The sequence below is a fragment of the Notamacropus eugenii genome, chromosome 4 (assembly GCF_028372415.1).
Source record: "Notamacropus eugenii isolate mMacEug1 chromosome 4, mMacEug1.pri_v2, whole genome shotgun sequence".
Lineage (NCBI taxonomy): Eukaryota > Metazoa > Chordata > Mammalia > Diprotodontia > Macropodidae > Notamacropus > Notamacropus eugenii.
Window position 1 is genome coordinate 22,528,680 of NC_092875.1, and position 26,077 is coordinate 22,554,756.

The 26,077-nt window shown below is 51.5% G+C and overlaps 1 protein-coding gene across 1 annotated transcript; it reads right to left on the reverse strand.

Moving 5' to 3' along the window:
* On the reverse strand, positions 1 to 26,053 carry MVK (mevalonate kinase). The gene is made up of 11 exons (XM_072600163.1): positions 25,869 to 26,053; positions 25,211 to 25,302; positions 24,494 to 24,641; positions 20,591 to 20,747; positions 19,828 to 19,983; positions 14,807 to 14,910; positions 13,972 to 14,017; positions 7,640 to 7,730; positions 6,333 to 6,449; positions 2,501 to 2,654; positions 1 to 1,457 (listed from the first exon to the last, which is right to left on the reverse strand). Exons 2-11 carry the CDS (start codon positions 25,286 to 25,288, stop codon positions 1,306 to 1,308), a joined length of 1,203 nt encoding a protein of 400 aa, XP_072456264.1. The 5' UTR covers positions 25,289 to 25,302; positions 25,869 to 26,053; the 3' UTR covers positions 1 to 1,305.
* Between the last annotated feature and the right edge of the window lie 24 nt (positions 26,054 to 26,077).

Sequence of the window (26,077 nt, forward strand, 5' to 3'; positions counted from 1 at the left end):
TGACCATTAAAAATATATTTACTATGAAAGATTTTTTACATTTCTTTCCATTCAAATGAAGGCTCTGTTCATTCTATGTCTCACAGTGCTCTTCTCATCCTATCTGTTGTTGATCCGAGAACAGTCGAGCCAAAAGACTCCCGGGGGTGGGAGTGTCGCCAAGTCCTGCAGGGCTGAAGCTTCCACCTCAACGCACTCTGGATACTGAGGTCTTCATTGATTCAGCATGTATTACTCACTTAAGAATACCATAAAAAGGTAAAGTTCCTTTCATCCATCCCCAAAGAGTTTTCAAAACTTCCCTCCACCTCTCCATTCCATTTACAGGTTATGGGGACCCTGTGCCGTCCACCTCTATCCTCCTTGTGACAGGAAGAACTTTGAAGTGCCCCATGGCTACATCAGAGGATCTGGTTCCCTTTGTTCCGATTCTGCAGAACCTGCTGGGCAGAAGTGCTCCCTGGGACTGCAGGCAGCATCTTTATTTCACGGATACTAAGAATTCTCACAGGTACTTCTCACATTTCATACCAGTTTGATACTGGAGGTAAGAATGGTCTATGTTTGGACCAATATGGTACATTTAAAGCACCACAAAGTATTCATCGGTTCATTTATTCAAACATTTATAGACGGCCTAGTCTGTGCTCAGTCCTGCACTAGGCGTCCAAAGGAATGCAATTGATGTCTGCATGGACAACTCCAGTTTAGCTGCTGAAGAAAAGATGCTTATCCGTGACAGTTTACCAAATTACCCCAAATGATGACGGAGGAGTTGGGATATCAGGAGAGTCCACCAGGGCTCAAGTGATGAGCAAAGGATTCATCGTAGAGGTAGGCGATGAGGAGCTAGATCTGGAGAGGTCAAAGGCCAAAGAAGAAGGCACACCCTCCCATCTCAACTTCTAGTAGCAGAGAAGCCGTCATGGCCACAGCTAAGGGCATCCCTCCCAGCCAACCAAGATAGGGCACACTGAATCTGAGGAACAAGGGAACAGAGGACCAAAACCACGTGGCTTATGGTAAGGTTTTAGAGCCCAGGGAGTTAAGGGAAGTCTGGAAATATGACAGCCTTTGCCTTTGGGACAGTGAGGGCATTAGGAGGCTGGAGAAGGAGGGACCAACGACTGGCTGGTACAGGGTGCCATTCTGATGGGCTGACCTGCACCTCTGTGGCAGCCACGACCATGGGGAATCTGCCCACGCTGGCACCAGCTAGCTGTCTGTCAGGAGCTCAAAGAAGTCCACATGTGGCTGCCAGGAGCCCAGGAAGCTGCTGTCTGTGACAGTGACTAGAGCTCCATCCTAGGGACTGCTCAAAGCTTGAAGCACATCGGCCTTTAAGGAGGATTCTGAGTGGAGGGAGACTCCAGGAGCCCCGATGGTGGTCTCCCAGCACTCGAATCCACAGCCAGTGAGGGTTTGTTTGGCAGCTTCCACCACAGACTGCTCCAGACCTGGCGGGAGGAGGGAAGGTAGCTGTTACCGGTGCAGGACCTTGGTGTGACCAGACCCAGTGTGCTCTGGGCACCAGGGAGCATCTAGGTGATGACCCCAGGCTGTGCTTTCCCAGACCAACCCTCTCCTCAACAAGGCCATCCTGCCCAGGACGATGTGGGCAGTGCCTGCCCTTCCACATGCCCTATCACTCAGCTCAGCTCTGAGCACTACGGACACACCCGCATTGTGCAATCATCTGAGTCTCAGTTTCCTCATCTATAGAATGGGGTGATGATAGCAACCTGCCTCAGAGTTGTTGGAAGGATCAAAGAAGACAGTAAACATCTTCAAACCCTAAAGGACAAGGGAAATGTTCATCAGGGAATGCTTAAATCAGGGCTTGGAATGCCCCTTGGGGACCATCGACTTAGGGCAGAAAGGGGCTTTGGAGGCCATTCCAGAGACAATGAAACTGAGATGCCTCAAGAGAAGGGGAAGCAGGAAAGGGAGTGAGCTGCAGACCAAAGAATCCAGGATTTGGGTGGGAGGACACCAAGGACTTGGGTGCAAATCCGGGCTCTGGTCCTCACTACTTTGTATCCTTGACAAAACCACGCCCTGCCCCACCCTCCAGCCCTGCCCTCTGTAGACCTGGCTCCTCATTGGCAAAGAGGGGCTTGAACTGGCTCCTCTCTTTCCAGCACCAAATGATGATCCTAATAAAGGCAGGGAGAATAAAGAGGGAGGGAAAAAAGGAAGAGGAGGAGGAGAGTAACCGAGGGAGGGAAGGGAAGCAGAAGGGGGAGGAGAAAAGACGCCTGAAGGAGAGAGATGGACAAGAGGGGCCGGGGCCCCAGGACGTCTCTGCGGGGCACGTCAGACGCCAGGCCAGGCAGCCTCTCAGCCCGGCTCCCAAGCTACCTCCTTCCATTTAAATGACCCAGCTGTGGCGGCCACCTCACAGTGCAAGAGCAATCCATCGTCTCCTTTAGAGGACCACAGGTCTTTGCCCCCTCCCCCAGGGAGCTCTGAAGCTGGACTTCAGGGGCAGCCAGCCTACCTGGTCTGAGCAGTGTGAAGCCACAGCCCCCACCACCAGCTCCTGTCAGTTTGCTGTGCAGCCCATGGGCCGCAGTCACCTGGCACAGCCTGTCCAGGGAGGTGTGACCCACTCCAATGGCATTAAGATGATGCTGGTTCATGTCGATAAGCTCCTAGGAAAGAGACAGAGGTCAGGACACTACACATGTTCCCTGGGCAGATCTTGGGACCACTCAAGAGCATAGCTCAGACCAGAGTCCGACCTCCTTGTTTTATGACAGAGGAAACAGAAACCAAAGAAAGTTTCAGACCGTCCAAAGTCTTGTGTGCAAATGGGTCCTTGGGGGCAGGCCTTTTTCCAGTTTTGCCTTGTCTATGTGGCATACGCTCAACACTCAACACTCGCGCCTGAAGACGAAGGGACTGGTCTACTCACAAGGTGTCATGCTGTGCACCTCTGTTGGTACCCCTGGACCTGCTACCGGGGAGGGGGGAGTGAGTGAGAGAGAGTGTGTGTGTGTGCACATGTGTGTGTCCTGCATGAAACCCTAGAGCACAACCCCCCCCCCCCCCCCAACTCTGCTGCAACATGCAGGGCAAAAGGCGGCACCAGGCCTCAGAAGAGGCCACAAATGACACTTTCTAAAGAGGTTCACCAAATTCAGTGGAGCATGTGATACCTGAGACAGGCTGGCAAGGCCACAGGCTGCCAGGCAAGGCAGAGACCCCACAAATGAACCACATGGGAAACCTCAGAGCTCAGCACCACAGCCTGGGCCATGGATGGAGATCTGAGGAGAGCACCTGGACACCTGATCCTCGAGGGAGGGGCTCACAAGGGACACAGTCTGGTCACAGGAAGGCTGGGGGGAAGCTGAGCAGTGCGTGCCGACAGCATCGCCCACTGCCAGAGATTCTGGCTGAGAAGCCAGATGCTCCAATGGGAAAGAGAAGGGGTTGGCAGGGAGAGCAGGAGGGAAGAGACAGTGAGGGATGGGGAAGCCAAAGCTGCCCGGAGCGCAGCACAGGACAGGGAAGAGCCACTAGACTTTTGGGAGGTGGGGATCTGCTTCTCCCTCTGTAAAGGAGGTCCCCCCACTCCAAAACAGATCAGCCAGTACAGGAGACCGGCCTTACAAGGTCTGATCCTATGTAACGACGCAATGATAAAACCAAGGAAAAAAAAAAAGATAAAATCTGACAAACTAAAGCACTGAAGTGAGGGGATTGGCCGGGGGACCCCAGGAAGCGTCGTCTCTAGCTCCCAGGCTGAGATTTAAGGCTGGCTCCACTCAGGCCTGGCCAAGGCAGGGCGAGCATGGGAGGGGGAAATGGAGTCGGCACTGTCTGACTGCCAAGGGGTTGGGGGGGCTTCCGTTAGGGCCAGAGGACCTAGGGAGGCCATTACCACATGGACAGAGGAAGCTGCTGACCAATTCTGGGGCCAGCAGCATTCTGCCACATGCCAGTAGCAGGCTTGAGTCCTTTGTACCCCAAAAGGCTTATGAAGGACATGGGAAACGTACCATTAGACAAGACATGAGTACAGACCCTTCCCAGGGGGTTGTGGGAGGTTGCTATGGAGGGATGGGGCTTTGCCTTTGCTAACCTTTGTCAAGTCACTGAGCCTTCTTGCCTCATTTTCCCTAGCTATCAATATGGGGTGAAATGGAGCAGGCCCTAGGGTCCAGGCCCCTCCTGCCTCTCCTGCTATGGAGATGCCACTCTGGAGCCCAAGCACCTGAAGGATGGGCTGTGATCAGGGAGATCTCCAGTGCTTCCCCAACATGCCAAGCTGTTTCCCTGAGAATGCCAAGATGAGGAGCCTCTTCCTGACTCCTGACAAGTGCAAGCTGTGCTGTAAGGCGTCTGCCCGACATGCTTGGCTTGATGGAGCTTCAAGCTCCCATGCACCATGAGGGATGTCAGTCACTGGGACATGTCGGCAGACTTCCACCTGCTTCACTCATCCCAATACCTGCCGATGAAGCAGAGGCTCATCAGACCTCTCCCATGGCAACGCCAGCCTGCAGCCCTGCCTACCAGGTGTCAGACAAACAAGCAGGGGGAGGAGCAGGGAGCCCCAGAGTAGAGGTGGGGGGTGGGACGGGATCCAGGCCCATGGGCAGAAAGGGCTCCGAGATTCCAAAAGAGCGCCCCACATGTTCTCTGTGCTGCTGCTCCGCCTGAGCACCAGTCAGCCTTGTCTCAACCAATCCCAGACACCTGTCACAGCCTGATCCCAAATCCATCAAGAATCAGATGACAGGCTATGACACAGTAGAACAGTTCACTGGTTTAAGTACAGTGCTGTCCAAAGGCTGAGCAGACCAGAAATGCTAGGCAGAGGAGCTCCTCACATGAGGCCACAGCATGGGAGGTAGAGGAGGGGAAGGGAAATTGAGAGAACAAGAGACAGAAGGGAGAGGGGGGAGAGAATGAGAGAGCGAGAGAGAGAGAGAGAGAGAGAGAGAGAGAGAGAGAGAGAGAGAGAGAGAGAGAGCGAGAGCGAGCAAGAGAGAGAGGACGCACACAAGCTTGGGCGTGGTTGGTATTTTCCCCATCGCTGATTCCCTCTGAAAACCCCCTTTGGATGGAGAAGCTGAGGTGGTGGGAGGTTCTGCTGCCTCCCCACTGCCCCCGAGATAGCTCCAATACAGGTGTTGGAGAGTTGGCCAAGGGGTGTCTGTGCTCTCTCCCCAAATGGCCTCAGGACTTCTGGGCAGAGGCCCCTCAGCCTCTTCCCACTTCCAGGCTCTTTCAATTGATTCAGCTCCAACAATGAGCATGTGTGGAGAGGCGTTGGCCCCAAGGTCTCCCCTAGAAGACCCTGTAGAGCACCGGCCTAGGGCTCCATCCTGAGACTGTCACTACAGCTTGGCCCCCTATATCTCAAATGGGGTTAAAAATCCCAGACCTGCTCCACCTTCCTAGGGCAGCTAGGAAAATCCAATGAGACAAAGGGGGAAAAGTACACAGCACCCAGAATGCAGGGGACTGGCAGTGCTGTTACTGGCAGGGCTGTGAGGAGAAGACACCTGGGTTTTCCCTGCCATCATGAGACAGTATGGAGTGGAGGGGACTAGCTGGGAGATTGGGGTATCTGATGCCAGCCCTGCCCCTTGGCTAACCCTGGCCAAGCAAACTAATCTATTCCGTTTTCCAACCTGGAAACAGAGAACAAGATGGGCTCTAAGGCCCCCCCCAGCTCTGACCTCCCCTGTTCTCAGCCCCCTCCAAGCCCTGACATCCCCTGTTCTGAGGCCCCTCCCAGCTATGACATCCCCTGTTCTCAGACCCCTCCTAGCCCTGATGTCCCCTATTCTAAGACCCCTCCCAGCTCTGGCATCCCTTGTTCTAAGGCCCCTTCCAGCTCTGACCTCCCCTATTCCAAGGTCCCTCCCAGCCCTGACAATCTCTCTGGTACCAAAGTAGCCCATAACCTAGGCTGGGCACCCAGAAACAAGCTGCTTCCCAAAGTTTCCAGCAGCCCTTTCTCCAATGAGTTCAACAGTGATGACAGTGTCTGGTTCAAAAAAATATTCCTTCCCATTAAGTTCCTCTTTAGAATTAAGGACTTTCCTTCCTGAATTCCCCTCCTCCAGGAAGATAATCTGGAGGTTTAAAATCGCAAGTCGCATCCCAATTCATAATATGAAAACACCATTTCCATTTTTTAGGAAGGCAAATGAGAAGAGCAAGAAATAAGAAGCCGCCTCCCCCCCCCCACCCCAGGTGCCCGCTGGGTGGCACCACTCCCTGTCCTAGCCCCTGACACGACAGCTGCCTGATGGCTTCTCAATGAAGCTCCAGTGGGTGACGACCCTGAGGGAGGGGGAAGGAGTGCTCACCTCCAACACCAGGTACTGTGCAGGGGTTGGGGCCGCTGCCATCTCACCCAACACACGCTCACACTCCTGGGAGATAGCATCGATAGAAGCTAATAATGGGTTCATGATCTCCGGGAACTGGAAGGGAAAGAAGGAGTCAGGAGGTCAGAGATAAGAATGGGGCAGAAAGAGCCACTGAACCAAGGCCAGGTCACCTGCTCCTTGCCCCACCTCCCCCGAGATTGGTTCGACATCAGGCTGGGAACTGCCTGGATGTGTCCCCATCCCAGTTCTTCAGAGGATGCCAGTGACCTCAGGTCTACACCTTCTCAGCTCAAATGACACCCAGGCTCTCCAGGCCATCAAGGATCTGCTTTACAGCAGGTGTGGACAATGGCCCAAATGCCAACCCTCGAGAGTCACCAACGAGCCTTGACTGTCTGGTGCCTGCCCCATCTCCCACTGTGCTGGAGATACAAAGACAGAGAAGGAGACATCTCCTCTCAGAAAGGGCTGCTTCCCTTCTAGCGACAAGGAGACTACAAAATAGAGGAAGCACACGGACTATAAAGTGAATCAACATAAACACAGACAGAGTACTTTGGGAGGGATGGAAGATGAGGAGAGGTTTCAGGTAAAGTTGGTGTGGGAGTGAGCTAAAACTCAGTGAGGCGAGGCGGGCCAGGCGAGGCCAGGGTGTGGAGACAGGCGATTGGGGGCCATGGGTGAGGAACAGAAACAAAGGGAATGAACAGCTTGACACTGTGCGCAAGTTAGAAGCCCTGGCCTCTTCCCTGGGACTCTACTGAGAAGCCTTAGCCAAGCCACGTAATCCTCGGGTGCCTCAGTTTCCCTGTTAAAGTTGGGCCAGCAGCTCCCCAAACTTAGCCCTCCATGCCTTCGCACAGACCCCAATTTAGAGTACACTCCCTCCTCACTCCCACCACTTGGAATCCTTAACCCCATCCTCAGGGCCTCTTCCTACAAAAGTCTTTCCTCATCCCCTTTCTGAAAGTCCCATGGTGCTTATCAGTTTACCTATAATATCCCTCAAACAGAATGGAAGCACCAGGAGGATGAGGGGTGGTTTGGGTTTTCTACCTAAATCCCCAGGGTCCAGCCCAGCACCCACACACAGGAGATCCCTAAGAAATATGCAGTAGATTGTATGGCATTCCCATGGCTTCACATGGAGACTAGATGAAGAGAGAAGTTATGGATAGAGCACTGGACGATGATCACAATGAGACAGGAGGAGGTCAGTCCCTGGTTTTAATTTAATCACTGCTCCGGGGCCCAGATTTGCCCAGAAATCTAAGAGAACGCACCTTAACCAGCTTGTCCTTGACTCCTGCCACCAAGGCCTTAGTGCTGCGGGGCACTTTGGTGTTGGTTAGGAGAATCCTCAAGACTGGTATCCTGGGGTGGGGGAGAGACAAAGCCTTTTGTTCAAGAACAATTCCAAACTGTGACTTTCAACTAGGTCTTCTGGCTCGTCTTCCTGTGAAGCCTAATTAATTGACCCTGATGTACCACCAAAAGGTAGAGCCAAGCAGTAGAGAATGCAGTTTAATTGGATAGATGCTGAATTGCCTCTAGGACAAACTGCAACCTCCTTGGCCTAGAATTTAGAGCCCTTTGCTCTCTGGCTCCAGCCTCCTTCTGTAGCTTCATTTCCTATTATTATTCTTAATGAACTCGTGCTTGGAGCCAAACCAGCCAATTAGCAGTTCCCAAATCAAAGTCAATGACCACAGTGGGCACACTCTGCCCTGTCCACCTGCACAGGCTGCCATTGCCACCTGACCCAGACCTCCCCAGCTGCTCACAAGCTGCCTTTGCCTTCTCCTCCAGGAATGGGAGGAGCCTCAGAGACCAACCAGCCCAACCCTCTCAACTGATAGGTGAAGAAACTGAGGCGCAGGGAGGGAGAGAGGGGAGGAGGCTGGACTTGGGCCCAGCTCCTCTGCCTCCAAAGACAATGCTCTCTGCCCTGTATCACCCTGGCTGAAGATGCACGGTAGCCCCTCACTACGAAGCAAGGGCAAGACCTCCTCTCCTTTGTCCTTGCTTGGGAGGAGGCCTACTTTATTTTAGATCAGATCCACCTTCAGTTGAACTGTGCCACTGGACCCTGAGCACCATCAACATCTACTATCTACTGTGTGCCAGGCCCTGTGCTAAGATCTGAGGATACAAAAAAGGCAAAAAACTGTGCCTGTCTTGAAGAAGCTTACAATCTAACAGGGAAGAAAATGAGTAAACAAAAATATACACAACAAGCCATATACAAGACAGAAAGGAGTTAGTAGGGGAGGATCAGAATTAAGAGGGAAGGAAGGCTTCCTGCAGAAGGAGAGATTTGAGTTAGGATTAAAGGAAGCCAGGGAGGACAGTGGTTAGAGCAGAGGAGGGAAGGCGTTCCAGGAGTGGGGGAAGGCCAGAGGGAAGGCCCAGGGCAGAGAGATGGGGGTTCTTGCTTGTAGAAGAGCCAGGAGACCAGTGTCACCAGACAGAAGAGGTCATGTTGGGAAGTAAAGTCTAAGACTGGACCAGGTGGGAGGTGATGAAGGCCAGCACCAGCATGGGGGCAGTGTCCAGGGACCAAAGGGGACGTAAACGAGATGCTTCAGAGGTAAAACTGATGAGATGCTGGAGAGATAAAACTGACAAGCCCTGGCACCATCTTGGATCTGGGGGTTGAGAGACAGGGATGAGTCCAGGTTGACTCCTAGGTTGGGAGCCCGAGGGACTGGGAGGATGGTGATGCCCTCCACAGTCACAAGGAAGGTAGGCGTGGGGAAGATTCTGGGGTAAAGTTCTGTTCTGGACATACTGAGTTTAAGAGAAGAAATGGCAGCCCCTGACCTTAAGGAGTTTAACACGTTTACTCTGGACTTGTGGAAAGCTCCTCCACTGATGCAGACAGTCAGTGAGCATTTGATTAAAAGCCTACTTGGTACCTTGCACTGTGCTAAAATCTAGGGATATACAGAAAGGCAAAAAGACAATCTGTGTGCTCAAGGAGCTCAGCCTATTGGGGAAGATGACATCAAAAACAATCATGCACAAACAAGATCCACACAGGAAAAATTAGAGATAGTCAATAGAGTGAAGACACTAGGATTAAGGGGGACTGGAAAAGACTTCCTGTGGAGTAGAAGATGCAAACATGACCTGCAGCCCAAAACAGATTAAAATGTAATTGGGGAATATTTAACAAAAGAGATAACCCTCCAAAAGCTACTGTAATAGGGGTGAAGAGATTAGGGTCTGCATCGGGGGGGGGGAGGGGTGTCAGAAGTGAGAAAAGAAGGCTTATTCAAGAGATGTCACAGATGGGATATGGGGGAGAAACAGAAGAGCTGAGGATGAGACCCAGGTTGTGAGCACAGGTGACTGGAAGGATGGTGTTGTCCTTTGCAATAACGGGAGTTCAGGACAGGAGGAAGTTTGGAAGAAAGAGGAATTTGGTTGTGAACACACTGACTCTAAGACACCTATGGGCCATACAATCTAAGATGTCCATTGGGCAATCAGAGGTCAGCAGAGAGGTTAGAGCTGGAAAAAGCCAACACAGAGATGATAAAGCTGACGAAATCACCAAGTGAAAAGCTATAGAGGGAGAAGAGGGCCCAGGGCAGAGCCCTAAGAGATACCCTCAAATGGATGAAGATCCAGACAGGAGATCCAGGAGAAAGCAGTGTAACAAAAGCTTAGAGAGAAGATTGAATCAAGGAAAAAAGAGTCACTGACAGTGATAAAGGCTAAAGAGGATGAAAAAGGCCCGAAGACTGAAAAAGGGCTGTTCGATTTGGCCATTAAGAGATCACTGCTAATTTTGTAGAGAATGGCTTCTACTGAATTGTGATGCAGAAGCGTCACACTCACTCGTCTCACCCAGCATCTAGTACTGGTACCCTGCAGAACCTTGAATACAGCCAACCAGGTTAAAATGTAATTGGAAAATCTCTAACAAAATAAACATGCAATCCAACGTAATGTTAATCTGCAGTTTTTGAAGCTAACATACAGCCCGTAAGGATCTACATCCTTTTGCGTCTGGGACTCCTGCTGTAGAGATAAGAGAGAGAGGAGCGGAAATCAAGCTACCCACTGGGGACAGTCTTCACAAGTTTACAAAGGGAAGAAAACAGCAAGGATAGACTGATCCAGCGAGGGGCTTTTGAGCATAAGGAGACATGGGCATGTTTGTTGGCAGGCAAGGAAGAAGCAGCCAGGAGAGAGAGAAGTGAGAGGCTGGGGCAATGGAGAGACAGTCTGCTGGAGGAAAAGGGGTGGAAGAAGTGGGTTATTCCAAGTGGGCAGAGCTGAAGGAAGAGATGGGAGCAGAAGGGACCTGGGCAATGGGAAATAAGGAGGTAGGGAGAAGAGAGCTCTCTGAGAAGGCCTTCAATCTTCCCACTGAAACAGGAGGCAAGGGCTGAGAGGAAGCTGAGGGAGGTTTGGAAGAGTCGTTGAGGAGTCAGTCAGGCAAGCGGACAGGGATGGCCTTGTGATAGTGAGGACACTGCTGAGGGTGGATCAGATAGATCCAGGGTGGACTCCCACAGCAGGGCTCCAAGATTTCTTCCCATCTCATTCAGCATCATGTGAAGAGGAGCCAAAGCAGCAGCTGGTAGAAATGGCAAAGCACAACTGGCCATGGGAGAAGGGGGCCAGGCTACAATGACCTAAACTGATTCACCAAGGGGTCAAAAGGGGGAAGGGAGGAGAGGGTTCTGAGCAGGGTCTGGAGGTCATGGGACAAGAACAGATTGAGATGAGAGGTCCTTGTAGATGATGGGCAGAGGAGCATTTCACGGGAAAGGAGTAGGAAGAGAAAGGAGAGCCAATGTGTAAACTGAAGTCCCCTAGCAGGACGGCAGAGGAGGGGAAAGACTGAATCAGGAACTTAACCCACTGAGGAAAGCCGAAGAGTATTCTGGAGGTGTGTGGCCAACAGCAGCCAGGATGTGGAATGAGTGGTGGATAACGAATGAGGAAACCTCCCAGGAGGTGAGGTGAGGGGGGTGAGGAGAGAGTCTGGAGGCAGCAGGGGAAGTAAGGAGTGTCCCAACTCTCCCAATCCAGTCAATTCATGTGTAATTTATAATCTTAGAAAGTTGCCCTGGTTACTTAGTGATTTGCCTAGGATTCTATAGCCAAGACTGGGAAGAGGTGGTACAGGTCCTCCTAGAGATACCCATGTTACTCTTCCTAAGGAGATGCCCCTCCCTGCCCACCTGATTCTAGGTGGGGTTATGGGACACTATGCCACTCAATGTAAACTAAGTCTGAATCTGCTTTGTCAGCTGCTGAATTCCACCACAGACTCCTACTAAGCTTGCCATCCACTAAAACCCCCAGACCTTTTTCAGAAGACTGCTGCCTCACTTCTCCTCCTGTCTGTCCCAATGTCCCAGGGCCAATCGGATTCTTTCCAGGGATGGGGGTGACCTGTGAGACTTCTGAGAGGGGCTGGGAACAGGATGAGGTCAGAGAACAGTAAAGTCTGGTATGGCTGACCAAATGTGACCCACTGGGCAGGTGAGGGGCACAGCCAGCCCAGCACTTTAGGAAAATGGCCACACAGCTCCCGTAAGGTTCGACAGGGAGGTAACAATCATGTGTCCTTAGCAAGTCAGGGAATAGATGTGGCCCTGGAGCAGCTCTGGGGTGACCAGCCCTGGCCCAGGTGTGGTGACCAGCCTGACACCCAAACACTGTCACATCCTGCCTGAGATAATGACACAGGGACTCTGGAGGAGCTCTCGCTGGTGCTGGCAGGGCAGCCAGCCCCTGGTGCCTTGGGCCCCTTCCCTTTCATACCTCGTAATTGTACAATTCAATGCATTAGGAAAAGAAAAAGCTGCCAGGATTTTACCTGTATGCCCATGAAATTCACACAGACCTTTGGCTTGGAGTTTTTAAAACTTTCAAAGAAAGAGGGCACAGAGTTTGAATGCTCATCTTTGTAGAGCTAGAATCACAGCTGAGAGATGGGATCGCTGAAACCATCTTAATGGAAAGGGAATCTAAATGGTTTGAACCCTCACAGGAAGGGCACAGCTCGGAGATGCCCAGGTATGCCTGCCCAGGTTCTCCCAGCCCTCTGGTCTGCTTCACCTGGGGAAGGGTGAGCTGCTTCAGATCTGGCATGGGATCAGCCCTGCAAGGCCCCGCCCCGACCCAGCTAGCTAGCTATCGGAGAGAGCTCTCCCTCAAGTCAAGACCCTGACACTCCCTTGCTGCATGACTGAGGCCACATCTCCTCCAAGCTCATGAAATGAAGGTGACCTTCCCCAGACTTCTGCCTATGCACAAGGTTGTTATGAGAAAACAAACAAACAAACAAAAAACCCCAAAGTGTCCCAGCTCCAGTCAGACCTCATCAAAGAAAACATCATTACTTGCAGCCACATCCAAGACCCCAGATGCCTTTGGAGAAGCACGAGGAACATGGAGCATTCGTAGAAATAAAGGCCCATTTCCCCTGGCCCTTGCTCAGGCTAGCTGCCCCAACCTTGCCTCCACCCTAGGAGGAAGCTACTGGCACTGTGCATAGACCACTGGGCCTGGAGGCAGAAAGATCCAAGTTCAAATCCTGCCCCAGACTCTTATCAGTGTGTGACCTTGGGCAAGTCACTTCACCTATTTGCCTCAGCTTCCTCAATTATAAAATGGGGATAATAAGAGCACCTACCTCCCATCAAACGAGGTAATATTTGTAAAAAGTGCTCAGCACAGGGCCTGGAACACAGTAGATGCTCTATAAGAAATGTTTACTCCCTCTCCTTTTCCCTCTCCCCTGTCATGACAGTCAGTGGTCAGCTTCTCCCAAAGGACAACTTGCACTTCCTACAATGGCTGCCAGACTACCCCAGGAAATGAGTCAGGGGCTTCTCACAATCTCCAGTAGGACCGCAAGCACCTCAAGGGCAGCAGCTACTTCTTGTGTCTCCTCAGTGCCCCAGGCCCTAGGTCCGTCCTGCTCAGAGTAGGGCCAAAGCCAGGGAAGAACACTGATTGGCCGCCCCAGGTCCCAGGTCTGGGCTTGGATTCCATCTCATCCCACACTCCCTGGCTGAGAGCAGGGCAAGCCTCTGAACCAACCTGGACCTTGGTCTTTTCCCATCTGTCACATGAGGAGACTGGATTAAATGGTTTCTACCATCCTTTCCAGATCCAGAGCCTAGAGTCCCAGGGACTTGATGCTTTTTAAAAAAAAGGAACTCCCATGAACATGGAAAACCTAAGGGACAATGTTCCATGAAGGACTGGCCTTTTACTTCCATGGGTCCCTTTATTTCCTTTCTTAGGACCTTCTTTTCAGAAGCTAATGAAGCTGGACCAGGACAAATGACAAAGCCTCACATTCAGGACCAATTCTGCACACCAAGGGATGAGGCTGTGAAGGGGAAGGCAGCCACCCCAGGGCTCCCAGCGAGCTGACGGGAGAGAGCTGGGGTTGGAAGCATGACCCCGTGGCAGGTACAGCCTAATGGGGACCCCTCCCAGGGTGGAGGGAGGGGACGGGATGAGGTAGTCGCTGAGGTTCCTTTCTAGGTCTCTCTGCTTCCCTGACTCTCAACAAATGGTGTGGTGGAGGTTCCCTGGAAGGCCCCAGCCTCTGCTCCCATTAATCCCCCAACTTTACCTCTGTAAAGGCGAAATGTTTCCTCTTTGGAATCGAAGGGCTCCACCTAAGGAGGGGAACAAGGAAACAGACACAACGCTGTCTATGCATGGCAGCCTGGATCTCAGGAAGCGGGTTTCATTTTGAGACAGGGCCACGGGGACTGGCTTTTCTTTGACACAGGGAAGGTCCAGGCAAAGAAACCTGGTTTGTCTTCATCTCAGTTACAGAACAGCCCAGGCCAGGTCAAAAAGGACCTGAGTGAGTTACAGAAGAAACATCCATCCAAGTCTTGCTAAGTGCCTACAAGTCCGCATTTTCACATCAACCTGGCATCATTCAATTGATTCCAACCAAAGCTTTGGCTTTGGGGCCCCAGCCTCCCAGCTGACTCAGCATTCCAAGGACCTGTAGCTTGGCTACAGCAGTTCTGTCTACAAAGAGAATAGCAAGTGTCAGGGAATGGAAAGCCAGCTTGGCTGGGCTGGTCCCCAGACCACAAACCATCCCTCAGGGCCATCTTCAAAGCACCTGACAGGTTTGGCCTGAGGAAACTCAGTTACTTCCATATATCAGAGGAGGATTTTATTTAAAGAGCAAAGTAATCTCTGCACCTTCTACAAGCAGGGCTCTCTGCAGGCCCTGATCTACTCTACCCTCCCACCCCATCACTCTACCCATACCCCACCCATCTCTCACCAGCAAGCACTAACACTGGATGCACTTCCCAGGGACTGTTGCTGCATAGGATGTGTTAGAAATTTCCTCCCAAAGCAGGAAGGTTTCACTGGACCTTGTTCTGAGCAATCTAACCTGAAACTGAACCCCACAGCAAGGAGGGAGAAATGGAACGCACCCCAAGTGCTGATGGAGTTATCCACACCAGAAGGGTTCCCATGGATGACCTTCTCTCCCAGAAAGGCCCATCTGTTAATCAAATTCAGCTCCTCCTCCGTCCACCTGATGAAACAAGGAAGCAAACTGTCATCACCACTGCCAGCAACTCATAAGGGGGTAGACTTTCCTCATTTCCTCTTCTGACAAGAATATAAAACTGGAAAGATTAGGGGAATTGGGTCGACAGAGCATCTCTTGACTTCAGGGGAAACACCAGGTACTTCATGGTATCCTTGTGGACCTGACAGTTAGGGGCACTAAGTGCAAGGAAAGAGGGTTTAGAATTGGCTGAAAGACAGGCCTCAGAGGGAAGTCCCTAATGAGTCTACTTGGAAGGAAGTCTCTAGTACAGACTTGGAGGTACGGAGGTACTTGGCTCTGGGCAGCTTAACATTTATCACCAATAACTATGATGAAGACACCGAAAGCACTTGTTGAATTGACAGCGGACAGGAAGCAAGGAGGGATGGCTAGCATGTTAGATGAAGTGTAAGCCAGAGATCGTGACAGGATAGAACAATGGGCTGCCTCCAACCAGACAAAATGGAGTGGGGATAAACATCAAGTCCTTCAATGAGGGCTCAGTCACCTCCACAAACACAAAATGGCAGAGGTACAGCTAGGTGACCCAGAAGCAAAGCCAGAGAATGTCAGGAGCTAAGTGACCTCAGTCAGATATCATCCAATCCAAACAAACCTATCCAAGAATGCTTTCCATCACATTCCCCAACAAGTGGCCAGGCAGCCCTCCCTGAAGATCTGAGAGGGGAAACCAAGGGAGCCCACGCAGTATAGGGGAGAAGGTACTGACCATGAGGGTAAGTTATATAACCTCTCTGTAGTCTAAGTTACTTCATTTGTAAAAAAAAAGAAGATGGATGTTCTCTATGGTCCCTTTTGAATCTAGAGCTACATTTATGCCTACCAAGGCAACCGTTCTGCTTCTGGACAATCTGAACCATGGAATCCTTCCTTACAATGACCCTAACTATGCCTCAGCAATTCCCATTTACAGTGCTCCTACGTCTGCCCTCTTGGTTCAAGTCAACCAAGTAAACCAGACCCTTTTCCTTATGAGAGGCAGGCCTACCAGTGGGTAAGTCAAGTAATGTGACAGCAAGATGGGGGAACTGGGCTTGAGAGCTGGAAAAGATCACAGAAACCAACTAGATCATGGACTCTGGACCTTTCTAGATGTCTCTGGAATCATCTCTACTCAGTCATAGTTTTAAACAATTGAGGGAAAAGCTAAACTTTCAGTTAGAAGTTAGTGAAAACATAGATAACATTTTTTTTCCATCCAAGTTTACAAGTTTTCCCATCCAGGTTATAAACCCCTGATCTAGACTCATCTTCTCATTTTATAAGTGAGACCCAGAGAAGTGAAGTGAGTTGACCAATGTCACACAGGCAGGAAGCAACAGGTCCTTGGACTCCCAATCCAGGAGACCAGACAATGTGGTAGAGCAGAAAGATCACTGGACAGAGTCTGAAGCCTGGAGTCCAGCCCCAAGTCTGGTGCAAATTCACCGTGGGGTTGTGGGTAAGTCATTTCCCCTCTTCTGTCTTCTGTCAAAGAAATGGGTTATCAAAGAGTCATCAAAAGGCAACAAGAATTGAGGACTGCCCAAGGAGGAGTTACAAGCAGGAGGCCAATGGATGTCACTGACGCACTCAGAGCCAAAAAATCTGAGAGGCCAGAAAGCCTCTGCCCCGACACACCTCCTTTAAACAGAGGTTCCTCAGCCTGCCCTCCGGAGGCCACCTCTCAGAAGTGTTTCCTAGGCTTCCACACTGGGGAGGATCTTAAAGGCCAACCAGTTTAATCCCCTCATTTTGGAGCCGAGACCGAAGCCTTGGGAAGGAAGAGGGATCACCACGGGCCAGGCAGCACACACCACTAGCAGGCAGAGTGGCCAACCCTGGCAGCCAGGGCTCTGACTTCCAGCCTAAAGGTCACTTGCTGACACCGTGCTGAGTACTGAACACAGCTGAAAGACCTTTCCCAAAGTCCCCACAGTGAGTCAAAGTTAGAATCTGCTTCACATTTCTAGTGGCCAAAGCTTAGGGGCTTACTCTGATCTCAAATGACTAATGGAGATTCCAAGGACCCAGAGATGTGGGGCACTGGGAGATGCAATGCACCTCCTTGTAGACATTCTCTTCTTTCAGCTGGTCCCCAGCAGCAGGTAGCAGAACCTAGCTAAAGAGTCGGGACCCTACTTGAACATCTCCTCCAGCCACACACAGATATGCTAACTTCTATTCCATGGACAGAAGGCACCATTCTCTTACTAGAAAATCCTCATAATTTGCTTTGGCTCCAGTGGAATGGATGTTACTTAAACGTGGACAGGGCTCTGCATTGGGAGAGAAAGTCTATACCACTTATGATTGTGGACATCCATAGGACCATCAACTATTCTAGTGGGAAGGAAGGGGCTTTATGATCAAAAAACAAAGAATGTCAGAACACAGAACATTTAACGGATGGGGCCTGAACGCTAAAGGTCTGTAATAACTAAGAGTACAATGCCAGGGCTGACAGAGATTTATAACCAGGGATACTAGCCTACAGGACAGCAGCATCGAGTGGGAACTTTGAAGTTGTCTTACCCAGCACCTTCTCTAAGATTACTGAGTTTGTTAATGCCACAGAGAATCACAGACAAACTCTAGAAAACAGGTTTGTTCAAGCCCAGGTGCAGCTCCACACCATCTGATGTTCCCCTCCACATTCCTCTCTTCCACACACGAGCTCACACAAAAGATCCAGTCAGAGCAATTCTGGAGAACGTAGACAGAAATATTAATAGCAGCAGTACTGGCATCAATGGCAGTCCACATAGATCAAAGCTCCCTTTGGCAAAAGGAGTCAGGGTTTGACAGCATTTTCATCTCAGAACAGAAATTCTAGGCTACAACAAACACTAAATAGTCCATTTTTATAGGTGTCACACATGAAAGGAAGCCAGGAAACAGAAGACTGTGAGATTCTCAGGAGGAAAAGAATCGATTTAAAATAAAATCAGCCAAAAAAATAAGCCCTTTGGAATACAATGACCTGTACTCTGAGTGCCTGGTAGAAGGATGTTATTAACATCACAATATTCTTGGCACAGGGTGTAACTAACACCACTTTTTTCTGTCTTATAAAAAACCAAATCGTAGAAGAATTCCCTACGGATGATGAGGTTCTCCAGGTAATTTTCTTTGCAGAGAGCATCATATTAAATGCATCTAATCCAGAGACTCTTCAATGAGATTTACCATCATAGAAATGTTTTGCCTGACAACTCACACAAGATAAACCAAGTGGATGAAAACTGCCTTTTGTCCAGACCAGAACATGCAGATGAATGGATGCTTTCCTGGACAGCCACTGCAGAGATGAGGATTGGGGCCCAAAGGTGAACAAGAACAGGCTAACTAGCCTTTGAAAACTGAAGGATGTTTTTACTTCGCCCCATTTCCTTCACGATCCCATCACAATTCTTCCTATGATGCCACAGGGTATCTGTGAGTCATGGAACACCAAAGAAGGAAAGGGAGAAGGCACCCAGAGGGCAATGGAGATGTACTTGGTGGGCAGCGTACCCAGGAAGGCTATGACACGAGTCAGTCAAAGAATTAAAGAACTGGAAGATCATGTGATCCATGTACAAGTGGCCCCCCTGTGCACTCCCCTGGCATCTTTGTGGCATTTGGCAATGTGGATGCCCTCACGCACCAGTCAGCCATGTAGGAGACCATGGACGAGAGTTACCAGAGATGGGAAGGCATAAAAGGGCTGAGTGTCTTCCGTGAGAACCAGCCCCCGGCGATGTCACAGGCCCATCTAAGTCATGTAATACAGAACCGAGGGCTGGCAAGCTAGCCTTCTACCCTGCCTGGGGACTGCTATGTGGCAGAGTGCTCAGTGTAACCCACAGAATCCTGTAAGAGAGGCTCCAGACCCAGGTTCTATGTCCCCTCTTCTCACTGGGCTTCGAGTGGGGGGAGGGGCATAATCAGGTGACTAGCCTAGATGCTCCCTAGGGTCCCTCCCACTTTGGACATCCTATGGTTTGGTTCAATGACAGCCATTCTGTAATAGCTGGCATTTGCACAGTGGCCTAAGGGACCTGATGGAAAAGTACTGATGCACATTGTGTCCTGTGGGCCTCACAGCCCGGAGGCAGGTGAGGTGCCCCATCCAGGGTCACCCAGCTACAAAGTACCTGAGGAGGGACCCTACCCACATCAGGCTCCCTCCAAAAGACCCCCAGACTCACAAATGGCGCCAGCCTCAAAGTGCAGAGGGTGACTGGAGAGAAGTGCAGGGAGCCAGAGGAGGGCATTCTAACTTTAAGAACAATTCCTTACATGCGTGTGATGCTTTCTACATGCAAGGACATTTGTGTAAGCTCATTCCGGCTCCACAAACACCCTGGGAGGCAGGCAGCTTATGTCTTTATGATGCCCATGTTATAGAAGGGGGGCTGCAGCCACAATGTAAATGGCTTTAAACACCCCACAGAGGACTCTGACCTGGATCCTAGAGTGACAGGGAGCACTAGGGTCTGCTGAGCAGGGGAGGGACACAGACCCTTGCTTTAGGAAGACCACCCTCCAGCAGCTGTGGGGAAGAAGGCCTGCAGAGAGACTCAATTCAGGAAAAGAGTCACATGGATGCAGAGAAGGGAGTGGCGGCTGGAGAACCTGTGGAGGCCAGATGGACAAGACCTGAAGACAGACAAGCGCAGGGGAGCCCAAGGCTGATGGCCTGGAGGGCAGACATGTACCGTTCACAAGAGGGACATCAAGCTCCTCTCTGGGCCCCATGGAGCCTTAGGGCCTTGGAACCCAACAAGCAAGGGGAGGGGACGTGGGAGCCTGGAGTCCAGAGGAACCCAGAGAGCTGGTTTTCAGAAGCTACTCTTGGCCTCTTTCTACCTCTAACACCCAAGGGCCTCCCCAGCACTCTCTGAGCCAAGTTACCCAGCACTGGTGGCACCTTCCTTCAGACGACCCGTGATCTCTTCACAGGAGGCCAGCAGGGCAGCTGCTAAGCAGACTGAGTAGGCAGCGCTGGAGCCGAGGCCTGCCCCAGTGGGCAGCTCAGACCATACCACGATGTCCATGGTAGGCAATGGCCTGAAACAGAAAGGCGTGACCTCATTAGGGTAGCCACTCATACCCTCCTTTCATTCCAGCCAGGAAGCCAACATCAGGGCCCAGCACCAGGAGCTGATGTCAAGACCTGGCCATGGTAACTACTGGTGCCAGGTAGGCGCACCACCCTGGCATCCCCACTGGCAAACAAGGACCAAAACACTTCAGAGCTGGAAGAGAACTCAGAAGGACATGACCCTCACTTTCAGAATCTTATTCCAATGCTTCACCAAGGCATCAGGTGACCCTGGGCTCTCCAGGGCTCTGCCAGCAAAGTCTTATCAGTCAGTAAGTCTACCAACAAGCATTCATTAAATGCTCAGTGTGTGCCAGGCTCAGGGCTAAGCTCTAGGGATACAAAAAAAGGCAAAAGATGATAGTCCCTGCCCTCAAGGAGCTTGTGGCCTAACATATGGGAAGCCAAGATGCTCCCATCTGAGATCTAGAGGGATGGTGATCTCAGGGAAAGCCCTGGGGTACAAGGGGAAACACTTCCCCCAGAAAGTGGGGTCTGAGCTGGGTCTGGAAGGAGGGGGAACCCAAGAGGCTAAGACAGCAGGAAAGAATGAGCAGCAGAAGGTAAACCTACCTCTGTTTCCCGCAAATAAATAAATACAAATAAAGGAAGGCCAGCACGGCCAGGCATTCGCTGCTGGAGGAGCCCGTGGGGGAGCCTGTGGGGAAGCCCGCAAACACTTTCAGCTGTTCCACCTGCTCTGGTGTTGGAGCCGTGGGCTCCCCGGAGTCTGTCAACACAGCAAAACAGCAAAGATGAATCAGGGGGCCTTCCAAGCCAGCGATCCCTCAGCCAAAACAGACGGATCTACTAACAGGCAGAGTTTAGATTGAACTTTAGGATCTGCAAAGCACTTTACAAATATCATCTCATCTGAGCCTCACAGCCACCCAGTGAGGTAGGTGCCATTTTACAGATGAGGAAGCTGAAGCAGACAGAGGTTATAAGTGATTTGCCCAGGGTCCCACAGCTAGTGAGTGTCTGAGGCAGGATTTGAACTCAGATATTCCTGACTCCAGGCCCATCGCTCTAACCAGTATTCTAGAACAGGGGTCAGCAGGTCAAATTCAGCCAAATCCACCTCCTGTTTCTGGACTGAGGATTCTTAGTTCATGAGATCTACGGAAATAACAATTCTCAGATCACAGGCTGAGGTCAGAATTGGTTCATGGACTGTAGGCTGTCAACCTTTGTCTGAGGATCTTGGCTGTGTGACTCTGGAAAAATCCCTGGGCCGCTCAGGGCCCCAGGCAAGGCTTCCCAGACCATAAGCTGCAGAACAGAGGCCGACCCTCACTGGCAGGGGGAGCTTTCTCCCTGGGAGCTCACCAAGGTCAAGGAAATCACAGGTCAGATTAAAAAACAAAGGCTCTCCAAGAGTACAAGTTGCCTCTCGGAAGACGTCTCTCCTACAAGAGCGATGCAAAGACTAACTAATGAATCTGGCCTGGGAGTCTTCAGCTGAGACCATGTCTGGCAGTCCACCTGACACGCTCAAAGGGTGTGACTCAGTAGGGCTAAGAAGCCCACCCAGCACAGGCGAGTTCATTCACACAACTCAGGTGACATGATGGTGACAAGTCTCTTTCCCAAGGAAACCCAGCTGTGTCTGGGCCATGGGCAGGTGAACAAGATTGTGTCCCAGCTACCACTGCAGTGCACCATCTGACCTGATGATCTCACACTCAACCACTCTGTGGCCAAATACAGTCGGCTGAGGACCTGCCGTGCTCAGAGCCCTCCACTTGCTCTGGGGGAGGCAGGAAGGGGAAAAAGGGATGCAAAAGGAGTCAGTATCTCCCTCCCCTGTTACCTCTGGTGTGTCATTCTCCTCTTCCCTCAAGGACCAGGTCAAGCACCAGACCTTCCCTTTGCCCCAACTCAAGCCCTGACTGCTCACACACACATCTAGACCCCACCTTTGGCTTCGTCTCACTTCTGATCATGAATTCTTTAAGACCAAGTCTGTGTCACTTTCACCATTACGTCTCCAGTGAGCAACACAGTGCCTTTCATCAATCATTCGACAAGCAATGATTAAGCACCAGACGCTCTGCTAGGCCTAGGGACAAACTCTAAATAAATAAATAAAACCACCCTTACTCACAAAGGCTTACATTCTAATAGGAGAGACAAGTACACATAAAAATACAGACTGCAGAAATATCAAGGTAGTAAATGTTTCTTCATATAGTAGACACTTTAAAAATGTTTATTGAGGGGGCAGCACGGTGGTGCAGTGAACAGAGCACTGGCCCTGGAGTCAGGAGAACTTAAGTTCAAATCCAGCCTCAGACACTTAACATTAGCTACATGACCTGGGGCAAGTTACTTAACCACAAGTGCCTTTCCTTCCCCTCTCCAAAAAAAGACAAAAACACTGATTGAAATTCCACATTTATTCAATGTCTAACATATGGGAGCTAGAGAGGAACCAGAGATAGCAAGGCCTAGTCTCTTTCCTCCAGGACAGTCTAGTCTGAATAAAGGACATACAAGGAACTGCAATCTACATGAATACAGCGAAGAGCTGCATTCATGGGGGATGGTTTAGCCCAGTGGCTAAAAGACTGAACCTGACACCAGGAAGTCCTGGCTTCCAGTCTCACCTGGCCACATCCTGGCGGTGTGACCCTGGCCCCAGGGGACATCTCCTGGCCCCCACCAATGCTCTCCAGCCTCATGATCTGTACTGGCAGAGGGAGTGTCCTCAGCCCCGAGTTCAACGAATCCTCAGTCCACCCCCAGCCTTATAGTCATGTGAGGAAGAAGACAAGAGTTAGGGACAAGGGGAAAATGAGGTATAGGACAGAGTATCTGTACATGGGACGAGATCCAGAGCAGAGTGAAAACAGAAGTGACTGTCACTGCGTAACACTACAGGGGATGAACAAAAGGACAGGGACAAGCAGTCTGGAACCAGCTTCAAAGCCTGCAGTGGGGGAGGGAGACTTCCATTACCCAATCACCTACTTGGGCTTGACTGAGTCAAGACTTCACATTGATCATTTCATTTGTCAATAGTCAACCAACAAATGGTTATTAGGCACCCACCGTGTGCCAGGCATTGTGACTCAACAACAGGGAGGAGCTGGCGCTGAGGCAGAGATAGAACTCTGTGGGCAAGTCACCGCCCTGCCTTAGAATTTGTGACAAAGAAGAATCCTCTAGATTTAGGGAGAACACACCTCAAAGGAGCTAGAGAAAGGCTAGAAAGGACACCATGGCGTCAATTCTATAAGGGTATTCAGCTCAGAAGAAACAGGAAGCCTTCAGGGATGAAATTCTGAAGAACAATTTCTATGAGGAAAAAGGAATTTGTTTCCAAAACTGGCATAGATGATGGCCAGGAAACTCCCCACCTGTCAGGAAAGAAGGCAGTAGGCAGCAGGGTGCGGATAGAAGGGAGATCAGAAGGTAGGAGAAGGAAGGGCCCAAACCCACCGAACAGGCCCTGTTGCTTCTGGCTCAGCGACCAACGTGAGAACTGGGGCAAGGTTCCACGACAGGAAGAACCAGACGAGTCAAAGCCCAGCTAGCTGAGCTTATTCTGATGTTGAAGACAATAAAAGAGGGAGTTTTCAGTTAAGCTGGGAGAAAATATTGTCTCAAAGAAGAGACAGGACAGAGGCTCGAGTGGATGGACCACTGATGAAGGATGACAAAAGCCTCAGGACCATTTGATTCTTTTTGGCTTCTCTGCCAACATAAAGACTTCTAGAACTGGAAAGGAAAATAATGGGGAGTTGAAATCAAAGATCAATTAAGCAGGAGGTAGGAAGAGAACACCTTGTGCTCACCTATCCTAAACCCACAGAACAAGCCTTGCTTCTTCTGGCTCAGTCACCCATGTAGCAAGGGCCAGGCTAAGTGTCTGACCGAGCACAGGGAGGGGATCGGTGCCCACTATCCCAATAAGACAGTATGTGCCCTGGAAATCCAACCTTAGCACTCCATACACATCAGTGTTGTAAAGACCATCCTCCCAAGAAGGAGACAGACCCCTTTCGCCCAGACCAGAACCAGAGAACACAAATAACTAGTTCAAGATAACACCAACCCCTACAAACCCCTGGCCATGCAGAAGAGACCTAATCCAACCCATAACTGTCTGAAGTGGTCGACTGGACTTTGCTTGAAGAACTCCTTCCAAAGCAGCCCCAAGTGCTTTCAGCAGCTCTGACCTCTCCTACCTCCAGGCCTATGGCAAACACCCCAGGGAACCCTTCCTAGGAAAGCTTTTCTTCCCCTGCTCTCCACAAGGAGCAGACCAGGAAGTTGAGAACCCCCAGGTTTCCCTTGATTAATCACTTTCTGGCTGGCCTGAGCTCTAACCCCTTTTCATCCTCCTGACGGCACAGGCCAAGAGTTTCACTGGTATCTATTGGGTATTAAAACCCAGAAGGTCCCAAACACGGAGACAAGGATAGATGGAAGGGTCGGAAGCCATGCCTTCACCGATAGCACAGCACTTACCTAGGAAGGCCGAATGCAGCAGCTGGAGCTTGGAAACATCCCAGTCCCTCTTGGCCCCTATGTTTGGTAAGCTGAGTCTCACCTTCCCATCTTTGTGGGGCTTTATCCGAAGGAACGTTCTCAAATTCAAGGCTTCAGCCAATGCGACCTGCAAAAGCCAAGAGCGACCAAAGGGGAAGTCAGCCTGGATCTAGATGGAACCTTCTAGGAGGTATTTCACCTCACTGAATGGCCCAGGAAGAGATTCTCTCTGGGGCTGACAGTCCCAGACAAGGATACTCTGTTCCCTTCTTTAGATCCGACAGGGAAAGGAGGAGGAGAACAGCCTCATGCCAGAGCCTCACGCTGGCTCTTGCTTGACTACCTGATTCCGGGGAAAATGTTCTTCCCTCTCCCACCAAATGCTACATTGCAATCACGGACCGAGAGATGAAAGTGACCGAATTCCGTCCCCTCACTTCAGTGACAAACTGGCCCACGGAGAGATGGAGCGATTCTCCAAAGCAGAGGGACGGCAGCCGCGGAATTCGGCCCCAAGAATGCAGCCCTCTTTCTCGCTCGACCACCACGGTTTAGGGCTCTAAGCAGACCGGACTCGCCTTCAAGCTCCGCCCTCCCCATCTCCACTCGCAAAAGCTGTTTCTGGAGTTTTCAGCCCCTTGGAAGGAAGACACCGGGAGAGGCGAGGCAGAAGCACCCCGGGGCGGAGTCACTCACCTTGCCATGGACCACGGCATGCTCCCCGTGGAGGATGACCTTCCCGGGCGCGGACACCAGCAAAGCCTCGGGCAGCATGTCGAGCCCGTGTCCTGAAAAGAAAAAAAGCCCACGGGGTCCTGAGGGGAGGGGCCGAGAGACTCCAGGGATAAGCTTTCCCCACGCACTGGGCCAGCACCCCAGGACCCAAAGCAAGGCGGGGACTCTCGGGGACAATATCCAAACGATTATTCAGGTCGGTAATCTGAATTTCTACCGGAAAACCCGTGGAAACCTAAGTCTCCACGGAGAAAGAAAGAAAGGCACGGTAGGAGGAGAGGACCCCGCGCAGCCCCTCTGACCCGAGGCCCCGCCCTGCTGACCCCTGTGCGCCCCCTCCTTCCGTCCGTCTCCTCCAGCGGCGCCTCCTTAGAAGGGGAGATGCCTGACACATCCGGGCCGTCCGCGGCATCCCCAGCCGTGACCGGCACACACTAAGCGCTTACGCGCCGCTCCCCGGCCTTCAGCGCCCACGGGTTAGGAGGCGAGGGCCGCGATCGCCAGGCCTAGGAGAAGCGCTCTGCAAAGCCCAAGCGCTCCGGGGGCGCTGGCGGCGTCCGCACCGTGCGGTGGTCAGTTTCACTGGGGGGGTCAAGGGTCAGGGGTGCCTCGTGCCTACCGGCTCCTCTACGGACGAAGCCTCCTCAGGACCTGGTTCCCCGGGCTCCCGGCGGGCCAACGGTGCTCATGGTCAGCAGGGCGGCTCCAGGCTCCAGGCGCTTCCCCGTCCCAAGTCTCAGCGATCGTGGCTGTCGCTCCACCGTGCCCAATCCCGGACTATTTCCACACATCTCCATCACCGACAACCGAGGTCGGCCAATCGGAGCT

Bases quoted from the DNA above. Each gene is read 5' to 3' on its own strand.
- MVK (XM_072600163.1), bottom strand. From the start codon at position 25,288: ATGCTGCCCGAGGCTTTGCTGGTGTCCGCGCCCGGGAAGGTCATCCTC. The intron at 20,748-24,493 runs GTAAGTGCTGTG...CTGTGTTGACAG, and splicing joins GCTGCATTCGGCCTTCCTAG to ACTCCGGGGAGCCCACGGCT. The intron at 19,984-20,590 runs GTAGGTTTACCT...TTTCTGTTTCAG, and splicing joins TTTATTTGCGGGAAACAGAG to GCCATTGCCTACCATGGACA.